The sequence below is a fragment of the Chiloscyllium plagiosum genome, unplaced genomic scaffold (assembly GCF_037043375.1).
Source record: "Chiloscyllium plagiosum isolate Xiang-an unplaced genomic scaffold, Cpla_swu_hap1 HiC_scaffold_10, whole genome shotgun sequence".
Classification (NCBI taxonomy): Eukaryota; Metazoa; Chordata; class Chondrichthyes; order Orectolobiformes; family Hemiscylliidae; genus Chiloscyllium; species Chiloscyllium plagiosum.
This window is the reverse complement of record NW_028270148.1, coordinates 11,753,679-11,765,860: the sequence shown is the minus strand read 5'-3', so window position 1 is coordinate 11,765,860 and position 12,182 is coordinate 11,753,679. Positions and strand designations below refer to the sequence as shown.

Genomic DNA, 12,182 nt, shown 5'->3' with positions numbered 1-12,182 from the left:
TCTTTCTCTATCTTTCCTCATCCTGGAGGTGGATTTGATGTCCTACGGTTTTGATTTTGAGGCAATAGAAACTAGGAGCAGGAGTGAGCCATTCAGCCCTTCTAGCCTGCTCTCCATTCAATATGATCATGGCTGATTCTCTGTCTCAATGCCAATTCCTGATTTCTCTCCAGACCCTTTAAAATCTAAAAGAAATTATCAGTCATCTTCTTGAATAAATTTAATCACTTGGTCTTCACAACATACTGTGGAAGAGAATTCTGCAGGTTCACTACCCTGAAGAAAGTTTTCCTCATCTCAGACCTGAATAGTTTACCCTGTGCCTTGAGACTGTGTCCATTGGTTTCAGGCTCCCCAACCAGAGAAACATCTTCCATGCATCTAGTCTGTCCAACATTATTAGAATTTTATTCATTTCAATTAGATCCCCTTTCATCCTTCTAAACTCCAGTATATACAAGCCCAGTTGAATCAGTGTGTGTTCATTTGACAGGTCTGCCTTCCCTAGTACCAGCCTAGTGAATATCCACTACATTCCCTCTTTGCCAAGTATATCCTGTCTTGAGTAGGAAGAGCTGAAAATGTGTTGCTGGAAAAGCGCAGCAGGTCAGGCAGCATCCAAGGAGCAGGAGAATCGACGTTTCGGGCATGAGCCCTTCAGGAATGAGGAAAGCGTGCCAAGCAGGCTAAGATAAAAGGTAGGTAGGAGGGACTTGGGGGAGGGGCATTGGAAATGCGATAGGTGGAAGGAGGTTAAGGTGAGGGTGATAGGCCGGAGTGGGGGTGAGGATGGAGAGGTCAGGAAGAAGATTGCAAGTTAGGAAGGTGGTGCTGAGTTTGAGGGTTGGGACTGAGACAAAGTGGGGGGAGGGGAAATGAGGAAACTGGAGAAATCTGAGTTCATCCCTTGTGGTTGGAGGGTTCCTAGGCGGAAGATGAGGGCGCTCTTCCTCCAGCTGTCGTGTTGCTATGGTCTGGCGATGGAGGAGTCCAAGGACCTGCATGTCCTTGGTGGAGTGGGAGTGGGAGGGGGTGTTGAAGTTTGAGCCACGGGGTGGTCGGGTTGGTTGGTCCGGGTGTCCCAGAGGTGTCCTCTGAAACGTTCCGCAAGTAGGCGGCCTGTCTCACCAATATGGAGGAGGCCACATCGGGTGCAGCGGATGCAATAGATGATGTGTGTGGAGGTGCAGGTGAATTTGTGGCGGATATGGAAGGATCCCTTGAGGCCTTGGAGGGAAGTAAGGGGGGAGGTGTGGTCGCAAGTTTTGCATTTCTTGCGGTTGCAGGGGAAGGTGCCGGGAGTGGAGGTTGGGTTAGTGGGGGGGGTGTGGACCTGACGAGGGAGTCATGGAGGGAGTGGTCTTTTCGGAACGCTGATAGGGGAGGGGAGGGAAATATATCCCTGGTGGTTGGGTCCGTTTGGAGGTCGCAAAAATGACGATGAATGATACGATGTATATGGAGGTTGGTGGGGTGGTAGGTGAGGGCCAGTGGGGTTCTGTCCTGGCGGTGATTGGAGGGGCGGGGCTCAAGGGCGGAGGAGCGGGAAGTAGAGGAGATGCGGTGGAGAGCACGTCGACCACGTCTGGGAGGAAATTGCAGTCTTTGAAGAAGGAGGCCATCTGGGTTGTTCGATATTGGAACTGGTCTTCCTGGGAGCAGATGCGGCGGAGACTAAGGAATTGGGAATATGGGATGGCGTTTTTACAGGGGACAGGGTGGGAGGAGGCATAGTCTAGGTAGCTGTGGAAGTTGGTCGGTTTATAGTAAATGTCCGTGTTGATTCGGTCGCCCGAGATAGAAATGGAGAGGTCTAGGAAGGGGAGGGAGGAGTCTGAGATGGTCCAGGTAAATTTGAGGTCGGGGTAGAAGGTGTTAGTAAAATGGATGAACTGTTCAACCTCCTTGTGGGAGCATGAGGCAGCGCTGATTGTAGCAGAGGAAAAGGTGGGGGGTGGTGCCAGTGTAGCTGTGGAAGATGAACTGTTCCACATATCCTACTAATAGGCTGGCTTAGCTGGGGCCCATGCGGGTGCCCATGGCTACTCCTTTGGTTTGGAGGAAGTGGGAGGATTGGAAAGAGAAGTTGTTCAGTGTGAGGACCAGTTCAGTCAGTCGAAGGAGGGTGTCAGTGGAAGGGTACTGGTTGGTACGGCAGGAAAGGAAGAAGCGGAGGGCTTTGAGTCCTTCGTGATGGGGGATGGAGGTGTACAGGGACTGGATGTCCATGGTGAAGATAAGGCGTTGGGGACCGGGGAAGTGAAAATCATGGAGGAGGTGGAGGGCGTGGGTGGTGTCCCGAATGTAGGTGGGGAGTTCTTGGATTAAGGGGGACAGGACCGTGTCGAGGTATGCAGATATGAGTTCGGTGGGGCAGGAGCAGGCTGAGACAATTGGTCGGCCGGGGCAGTCAGGTTTGAGGATTTTGGGCAGGAGGTAGAAACGGGTGGTGCAGGGTTGTGGGACTGATGTTGGAGGCGGTGGATGGGAGATCCCCTCAGGAGATGAGGTTATCGATGGTCTGGGAGATGATGGTTTGCTGGTGGGAGGTGAGTCATGGTCAAGGGGGCAGTAGGAGGAGGTGTCCGCGAGCTGGCGTTTAGCCTCAGCGGTGTAAAGATCAGTGCGCCAAACTACCACCGCGCCTCCCTTGTCTACCGGTTTAATAGTGAGGTTGGGGTTGGAACGAAGGGAGTGGAGGGTTGCACGTTCCGAGGGTGAGAGGTTGGAGTGGGTGAGAGGAATGGAGAAGTTGAGGCAGTTAATGTCGCGGTGGCAGTTGGCTATGAAGGGATCGAGGGCAGGTAAGAGGCCAGCACCGGTGTCCAGGTGGATGGGGTGTGTTGGAGGCGGGCGAAGGGGTCGTCAGAGGGTGGGCGAGAATCCTGGTTGAAGACGTAGGCGCTGAGGCGAAGGCGGCGGAAGAATTGTTCGATGTCTCAAAACTACATGCAGTACTCCAAGTGTAGTCTCACCAAGCCCTGTATAACTGCATTAAGACATCTGAATTACCTTCCTACAATGACCCCTGTTTCCCCTTGTACATTCACAGTTCTCAGTATGTCACCACTTAAACAATATTGTTTGTTTCCTTTTTTCATATTTAAGTGTATAACTTTGCATGGAACCATTTGTACTGCATCTGCCATGTGCTTGCCCACTCCCTCTACTTGTTTTAAATGGCTTTGAAAGCTCCTTGTATCCTCCACACAACTCTCTGTCCCTCCTAGTTTTATGCTGCCAGCAAACCTAGAGATATTGTATTTGGTTCTCTAATCCAGGTAATTTTTATACCTGCATTTGATTCCTGACCTGTTGTCTCTGTTAAGAGTTGGACTGAATAGTCTGTTTCCATGCTGTATAACTCTATGACTTTATGTCAGCAGCGTGTTTGGGCAGGTGGAATACCCAATGGCATTGGTGGCATCTGCATTGGTGAGGCCCAGCGAGGGTACATAGTGGCCAGGATGTCAGTGAATGTAAGATAGCCCCAAGGTGTGGTGACTTGCATTCTAGCAGAAGGGATGAGACAAGGGAGACTCATGCCTGGCCATCAGGCCCATGCAGGAGCACTTAAGAAGGACTGTAAAGTTGAACACTTGATCTTTATTTCATTGTTTTTCTTCCTTTGTATTTTATGTTTTGATTTATTTTACTGTGTTTTAAGATGATGCCGGACATTTTTCACCGTATTTTGTAACAAAATGTCAGTAAAATGTCATGAATGACTGGGGCCCAAGCACTAATCCTTGCCGTACCCTACTGTCACTCCCTGCCGCTCAAGAAAAAACTTATTTATTCCCACTCTGTGTTTTCCTGTCTGTCAACCAATTCTTGATATTACTCCCCTATACCATATGCTTTAAGTTTGTCCACTAACTTCTTATGAGGGAACTTATCAAAAGTCCTCTTCAAATCAAAATACGCCACATCCACTGGTTCTCCCTTATCTATTCTCTTCATTACATCCTCAAAAAAAAGCTTGAATACTTTTGTTAATCATTATTTGCCTTTCATAGGCTCATGCTGGCTTTATCCAATCCCATTAATGATTTCCAAATGTTCTGTTATTACATCTTTTATAATAGACTCCAGTATTTTTCCCTCTATTAGGCTAACTGTTCTGTATTTCTGGTCTTCAGCATTCCTCAATCTTCAATGTGTGAAGTTAAAGGGCAAGTTTTGAGGTGAGTCAGCACCTAAGCTACCAGGCAATACTGGAATCTGTCTGAGCTGTTGGGTCTAGGAGTGATTGACAGAATATTCCTAACATGTTGCGGGTGATACATTCAACTTGTTTTTTCTGCTTTTCTTATCAGTTGCTATACAGATAAGAAAGAAATTGTGACAGGAACTAAAAGTTATCAAACTTTTTTAACACTGATATCTACAGACGAGGCACCGTATTTGTTCAAAAATTGCAATCCCAGCATACAAATGAGTTAGTCAGGCAACTTGTATTATGATACAAGAAACATTAGCATTATTTAGGTCAACACAATTTAGTTTTTAAAGTGCACCTTATTCACCTCTCAGAATGGACAACGGCAGCAATTTTCTTGTCATGGACGTACTTTGACATTTACTCTGCTTAATTAAATATTATCACCTTGAGGTTGTTTAGAATAATAACTTGTGTCTTTTTGACCAATCAATACAGTAACACAGTATCCATGGTGATTCTTTGTGCTAATTAAGGTCAGGTGCATAGTTTCTGCAGTTGCTCCACCCTAATTTCTCTTTCAATTCAGGTGCGGTGCTATAATGTAAAATGTGCACGATTCCAACTCTGCACAACTGACGATGGCGTAAGTGGCATTCTGCCTTGATCCTCTGTCATTGCACACAAGCACGATGGTTAAAAATAGGAACTTGGATTTAAGTGACACCTTTAATTCAGTAAAATACAGTCAGTTCTTCTATAATGCAGTGATTGCATTATTGTGCAACCATGTTATAGAAAAATCGTACTTTAGGAAGTGCTTAAAGTGTTGGCGATGTAATCATGTTATAGCCAAAGCATGTTTTAAAAGTTTGCGCTTTAGAAACCGTGACCCCAACTCATCCATCGCGTTACAGCAAATTCGTGTTAACGGAATGGGCGTTAAAGCAGAACGACCTGTATCCCGAGGTGCTTCGCAACAGCATTCTCAAGGAGAACTTTGGTAACCGAGCTATATAAGGAAATATTACGATAGAAATTTTGTCAGAAGGATAAGTTTTCAGGTGAGTCTTAAAGGAAGAAAGGAGGACAAAAATGTTTAGGATGGGAATTCCAGACTTATGGGACCATGCAGCTAATGGTATGGTTGGTAGTGCAATTGTTCTTGGAAAGCACATTATTAGTCTCTGTTGTTACCATAAATCTGAACATATCATTGAGTAAATAATCAATCGATCCAAGTTGTTGAGATGTGGAAGATTTTGTAAATAACCAAAGGCTTGTGGCGATTGCAGTTGTGGCACAGTGGAGGAACCATAAATGAAAACAGCCAAATTTCCAAAATAAAACTCCCAAATGAAGAAATTGCCAATATGGTTTCACTTATTGCAACTTCTACTTCAATATGAATCAGAATTTATGCATATTAGACGTGGATTAACAGATGAATGATACTTCAAAAAAAAACACACATTTCACTCGGGGTAGTCAATTCAGTGTGTCTGATACAAACATCTGCATTACTTCCCACTGACATGTGGCACCATGTGTGGTTCAAAAATTCTCCAGTTTGACCTTGACAATGGAGAATCTCTCAATTGATTCAAACCTCCACTCATATTAACCACCAGCTGGTTTATATCCCAGGTCCCAAGAGACCACTATCATCCAAACTACACATTTTTACAGAACAAGTTACACGATAACCTGATGGTATATATTCCACAGAGACATCTTTATCTGACTTCGCGAATAAACCCATTAATGGTCTGGTCAGTTTGACTAAACTATATCAACAGTAATAAAGTTGTGCAATAAATAATCCATAACACGGTCTTCAGCTCTCTGTCCTGTTTAACTGTGTCTCTTTTTCACGCACACAGCTGTTTATAAATGGTCTGCTTTGGTCTCCCCTCTTCTCTAGCTCCTCTTTGTTTCAGGTCGCATGACTTTTGTATGTTAATATCCTCTTGGTAGTACTTCCATGTCAAGGGCCAAAGGTTACATGGAATTGCATTTCTAATTATTCAAGAAAATTACAGTCGATGCCATTACAATTTCCAAACAGTCTTAAAACCAATTACAGTTTCTCCAGATAGAGTCATAGAGATGTACCGCACGGAAACAGATCCTTCAGTTCAACTCATCCATGCCGACCAGATCTCCTAACCTAATCTAGTCCCATTTGCCAGCATTGGGCCCATATCCCTCTAAACCCCTTCCTATTCATATACCCATCCAGATGTCTTTTAAATGCTGCATTTGTACCAAACTCCACCACTTCCTCTGGTAGCTCATTCCATACATGCATCATCCTCTGTTTGAAAAAGTTGCCCCTTAGGTTCCTTTTAAATCTTTCCCCTCTCACCCTAAACCTATACCTTCTAGTCCTGGACTCCACCCATCCCAGGGAAAATACCTTGTCTGTTTACCCTATCCATGACCCTAATGACTTTATAAACCTCTATAAGGTCATCCCTCAGTCTCCAATGCTGGGCAAACAGCCCCAGCCTATTCAACCTCTCCCTGTAGCTCAAATCCTCCAACCTGACAACATCCTTGCAAATCTTTTCTGAATCCTTTCAAGGTTCATAACATCCAGTAGGAAGGTGACCAGCATTGCACGTAGTATTCCAAAAGTGGCCTAACCAATGTCCTGTACAGCTACAGCATGACCTCCCAACTCCTATATTCAGTGCTCTGACCAATAAAGGAAAGCATTCCGAACAGCTTCTACAGTATTCTATCTACCTGCAACTACACTTTCAAGGAACCTGAACCTGTACTCCAAGGTCTCTTTATTCAGCAACACTCCCCAGGACCTTACCATTAAGTGTACAAGACCTACTCTGATTTGCCTTTCCAAAGTGTAGCACCTCACATTTAACTAAATTAAATCCATCTGCCACTCCTCAGCCTATTGGCCCATTTGGTCAAGATCTCGTTGTGTTCTGAGGTAACCGTCTTCACTATCCACTACACTTCCAATTTCAGTGTCATCTGCAAACTTGCAAACTATACCTCCTAGGTTCGCATCCAAATCATTTATAAAAATGACGATGCCTTGAAGTACTTATAAGCATTTTCTTGCTGTCTATCTACAGAGTCAAAGGTGGTAATCCTGTGTGTTTGCACCTTGTAATAGGGAAAGGTTATTGTCCTGAGACATTACCTGCACCTGAAATCAAATTTGTTGTCCTTTTCCCCACATTTATTTTAAGTTTAACTTCTCTCTATTTGTACAGGTCGTCTATATGCTATGCAGACTGGAATGAAAATTGATAGCAAAACGCCAGAATGCCACAAGTTCTTGGTGAAACTAATGGATCAGCTAGAGACTGTAAGTGTCAATTTGTAACCTTATTCTTAGACAAGTCAATCTCCTTCACACAGTATGTCATGACCAAACATAGTTTCTGGTTACATTTGTGTCAGAGGGCAGTCAGTCTTTGGATTAGATAGAAATGTAAATCACTTCTCATTTTAAAGTTAACATTCCTCACTTCAAGTCCCAGAGCGGTCCTGAGGGAAATAAATACCTAAAATGCTTAAGTTTCAAGTAGCACCTTTCCTAACATTTCCCACAGTTTGTGCCAATTGGCAGACAGAGGCTGTGGTAGATGGAATTACAGGGTCTTCCTGATTGAATCAGTTGATGGGCTTTCCTTATGCATTATTTGGTTCTGTGGGAGAGAGAAGAGAAGCAGCAGCATACCGATCTTTAGCTCTCCAATGGCGTTACATAATCCCACTGACACTTTGATTCACATTGGTCTTCAAACAATCTTGCAAAATATGTGATTGAGGGACAGGAATGATGATTTTATCTGCAGCTTGTTCTGCTCGTCTATTTTTGTTAATGTCTTTGATCTTTTAAAGCACCGTACTGGAAAAAACATGTTTGTCATCTTTATATCAGTTGTGCATTGGCAGAAAGGATGCTACTCTGTTTTCCTACAGCAAAGTTTCTTCTCCTGTAGCCCATTAAAATCTGAGCTGTGGTGAATGCAGGAGTTGTTGTAGAAGTTTATTCCCATAATGCAGGCATCATTGGCTCAACCAGTAGGATTCTAAAGGAGAGTTGTATTGGGCTCAGAAACAACAACTCTCTCTCTCTCTCTCTCTCTCTCTCGCTCTCTCTCATCTGCCTGTATAGCATGCAAAACAACACTTTTGACTATCTCGATTCTTGTGGCAACAATACATTGACCAATCAACTTGCAGGTAGTAGCGTCCATATGAACCTGCTGCCCTTTTTCTCCTAGATGGTAGTGTTTGTGGGTTTGAAAGTGCTTCTTCCTGTTCCCAAGTCCAGCACAGACGAGCAAAGAGGCTTAGAATCATAGAGATGTACAGCATGGAAACAGACCCTTAGGTCCAACTCGTCCATGCTGACCAGACATCCCAACCCAATCTAGTCCCACCAGGCATCACTTGGCCCATATCCCTGCAAACCCTTCCTATTCACATACCCATCCAAATGCCTTTTAAATGTTGCAGTTGTACTAGCCTCCACCTCTGGTAGCCCATTCCAACATGCACTATCCTCTGCGTGAAAACGTTGCCCCTTAGGTCTCTTTTATGTCTTTCTGCTCTCACCCTAAACCTATGCCCTCTAGTTCTGGACTCTGCCATCCCTAGTAAACGACCTTGTTTATTTTATTCTATCCATGCCCCTCATGATTTTATAAACCTCTATAAGGTCACCCTTCAGCCTCAGCCCCACCTATTCAACCTCTCCCTATAGCTCAAATCCTCCAACCCTGGCAACATCCTTGTAAATCTTTTCTGAACCTTTTCAAGTTTTAAAACATCCTTCTGATAGGAAGGAGACCAGAATTGCACGCAATATTCCAACAATGGCCTAACCAATGTCCTGTACATCTGCAACATGACCTCCCAACTCCTGTACTCAGTGTTCTGGCCAATAAAGGAAAGCATACCAAATGCCTTCTTCACTATCCTATCTACCTGCGACTCCACTTTCAAGGAGCTATGAACCTGCACTCCAAGGTCTCTTTGTTCAGCAACGGTCCCGAGGACCTTACCATTAAGTGTATAAGTCCTGCTAAGATTTGCTTTCCCAAAATGCAGCATCTCGCATTTATCTAAATCAAACTCCATTTGCCACTTCTCAGCCCATTGGCTCATCTGATCAAGATCCTGTTGTAACCTGAGGTAACCTTCTTCATGTCAACTACACCTCCAATTTTGAAGAAGGCCTTATGCCCGAAACGTCGATTCTCCTGCTCCTCGGATGCTGCCTGGCCTGCTGTGTTTTTCCAGCACCACACTTTTCACCTCCAATTTTGGTGTCATCTACAAACTTACTAACTGTACCTCTTTTGCTCACATCCAAATCATTTATATAAATGATGAAAAGTAGAGGACCCAGCACCGATCCTTGTGGCACTACACTGGTCACAAGCCTCCAATCTGAAAAACAACCCCCCAACACCACCTTCTGTCTTCTACCTTTGAGCCAGTTTTGTATCCAAATGACTAGTTCTCCCTGTATTCCATGAGATCTAATCAGTCTCCTGTGGGGAACCTTACTGAAGTCCATAGAGATCATGTCTACCGCTCTCCCGTCATCAATCCTCTTTGTTACTTCTTCAAAAAACTCAAGTTTGTGAGATATGATTTCCCATGCACAAAGCCATGTTGACTATTCCTAATCAGTCCTTGCCTTTCCAAATACATGTACATCCTGTCCCTCAGGATTCCCTCCCACAATTTGCTCACCACTGACATCGGGCTCACTGGTCTATAGTTCCCTGGCTTGTCCTTGCTACCTTTCTTAAACAGTGACACCATGTTATCCAACCTGCAGTCTTCCTACAGTTCATTAGGAAAACAAAACTCAGCATTAAAAAGTTGCTATGTCTCTACTTGAGCACTGATGTGAGGTGCCTAATTATGATGCGTCATTCCACAGTATTAAAGTGCAGTATTGAGTTTGTTTCTAATCTGCACTTAGCTTATTTATGAGATGTTTGCAGATGAATTTCTGACTGCGACTGAGTATTTCTTTGTGTTTTACTGCACAAGCAATTTTTGAGCACCTAGCAGGAGGCAGATATCTTTTGCTGAGCTGCAAGAACACTGAGTATTAATCCACCTGGACCCTGCACAAGTCTCTCATAATGTGAAAGAAGCACAAATGTCTGACACATTCTATACTGTAACATAGTAAGGAGTTCAGAGTAATATTGAGAGTTGTGGTCTATTGGAATTGACCTTCTGGTCCATATAGGGATCTGAACATTTGAATCCAATCTTGTGCGAAAGGAAAGTTCAATTGTGACAGTTCACATTGTGAAATAAGACAATAACCCTAAAATCATTAAAACTTCAAAGCTGAACAATTTGGTTAAATGGAAAATGTCCGGAAACATTTTGCCTATCTGAGAATCTCAAAAAAAAAATTGGTAAATATTGGTGTCCCAAATAGAACTGTTGTATGGTCAGAAGATCATGACAGGCAAACGATTGGAATTTTCAAGACTTTTTTTAAAACGCTCAACTGCTCTTTGATATCTAAATCTTCTATTGTGTGGTGCTACTAAGCACAAAACCAAACTATTGCTCCAGATATTATGTGATTTTTGGCCCTGGATTCGCAATCCAGAAATTGAGAAATTAAATCCCATCATTGCCCATTGTTATTGAACACAATAAAATAGGTAATTTGTGAGTTAGCATAAGAATATGACAGTAATGCCAGACTGTTATTAAGAATAGGGAAATGAGTGTGATTCTATTGTACCTTTTATCAAGACCCAACTAGTGCTTTGTCAATGCTTGTTCAAACTCTAGTGTACACTACGTGGTTGACTTGTAATAGACACTGAATGACTTGGTAACCGTGATGTGGCGATGCCGATGTTGGATTGGGGTGGACAAAGTTGAAAATCAGGCAACTATTTGTGCGGAGTTTGCACATTCTCCCCGTGTCTGCGTGGGTTTCCTCCGGGTGCTCTGGTTTTCTCCCACAGTCCAAAAATGTGCAGGTTTAGGTGAATTGGCCATGCTAAATTGCCCGTAGTGTTAGGTGTAGGGGAATGGGTCTGGGTGGGTTGCGCTGTCATCTTTATTTTATTTATTCATTCACGACGAATGAGCATCACTGGCCAGGCCAGCAATTATTGCCCAGCAGACAATTAAGTGTTGACCACGTGGTTGTGGCTCTGCAGTCAAGTATAGGCTAGACCAGGTGAGGATGGCAGCTTCCTCACTATGGCACCGTGGGCGGCACGGTGGCACAGTGGTTAGCACTGCTGCCTCACAGCGCCAGAGACCCGGGTTCAATTCCCGCCTCAGGCGACTGTGCAAACTCCACACAGACATTCTCCCCGTGTTTGCGTGGGTTTCCTCTGGGTGCTCTGGTTTCCTCCCACAGTCCAAAGATGTGCAGGTTAGGTGAATTGCTAAATTGCCCGTAGTGTTAGGTGTAGGGGAATGGGTCTGGGTGGGTTGCGCTTTGGCGGGTCAGTGTGGACTTGTTAGGCCGAAGGGCCTGTTTCCACACTGTAAGTAATCTAATCTTCCTTCCCAAAAGGACAATCGTGATTTCAGAAATTATGATTCTGGTAGACTAAGTCCAAATAATTTGCTGAACGTGGATCAGGAGGGCAAAGTATGGAGATTATATTTAATGCAAGATTTGTGAAGGTTTGTAGCTCAGGTTGAGGTTTAGGGTGTAGGTTTGCTCGCTGAGCTGTAGGTTTGATATCCAGACGTTTCATTACCTGGCTAGGTAACATCATCAGTGGCGACCTCCAAGTGAAGCGAAGCTGTTGTCTCCTGCTTTCTATTTATATGTTTGTCCTGGATGGGGTTCCTGGGGTTTGTGGTGATGTCATTTCCTGTTCGTTTTCTGAGGGGTTGATAGATGGTATCTAGATCTACGTGTTTGTTTATGACGTTGTGGTTGGAGTGCCAGGGCTCTAGGAATTCTCTGGCATGTCTTTTAGCCTGTCCCAGGATAGATGTGTTGTCCCAGTCGAAATGGTGTTTT

General features: G+C 44.2%; 1 protein-coding gene across 2 annotated transcripts in view; it reads left to right on the top strand.

Moving 5' to 3' along the window:
- Positions 1 to 12,182, top strand: part of vta1 (vesicle (multivesicular body) trafficking 1) — a 183,779-nt gene that overhangs the window by 67,639 nt on the left and 103,958 nt on the right. The window contains exons 1-2 of one of the 2 annotated variants that reach the window (XM_087991125.1): positions 4,169 to 4,187; positions 7,408 to 7,502. In XM_087991125.1, coding sequence (XP_087847251.1) covers positions 7,422 to 7,502 — 81 coding nt within the window. In that variant the 5' untranslated portion in view covers positions 4,169 to 4,187; positions 7,408 to 7,421. Of the gene's footprint in view, positions 1 to 4,168; positions 4,188 to 7,407; positions 7,503 to 12,182 lie in introns of those variants that run through there. The other variant, XM_043695332.2, reaches the window with a different exon arrangement.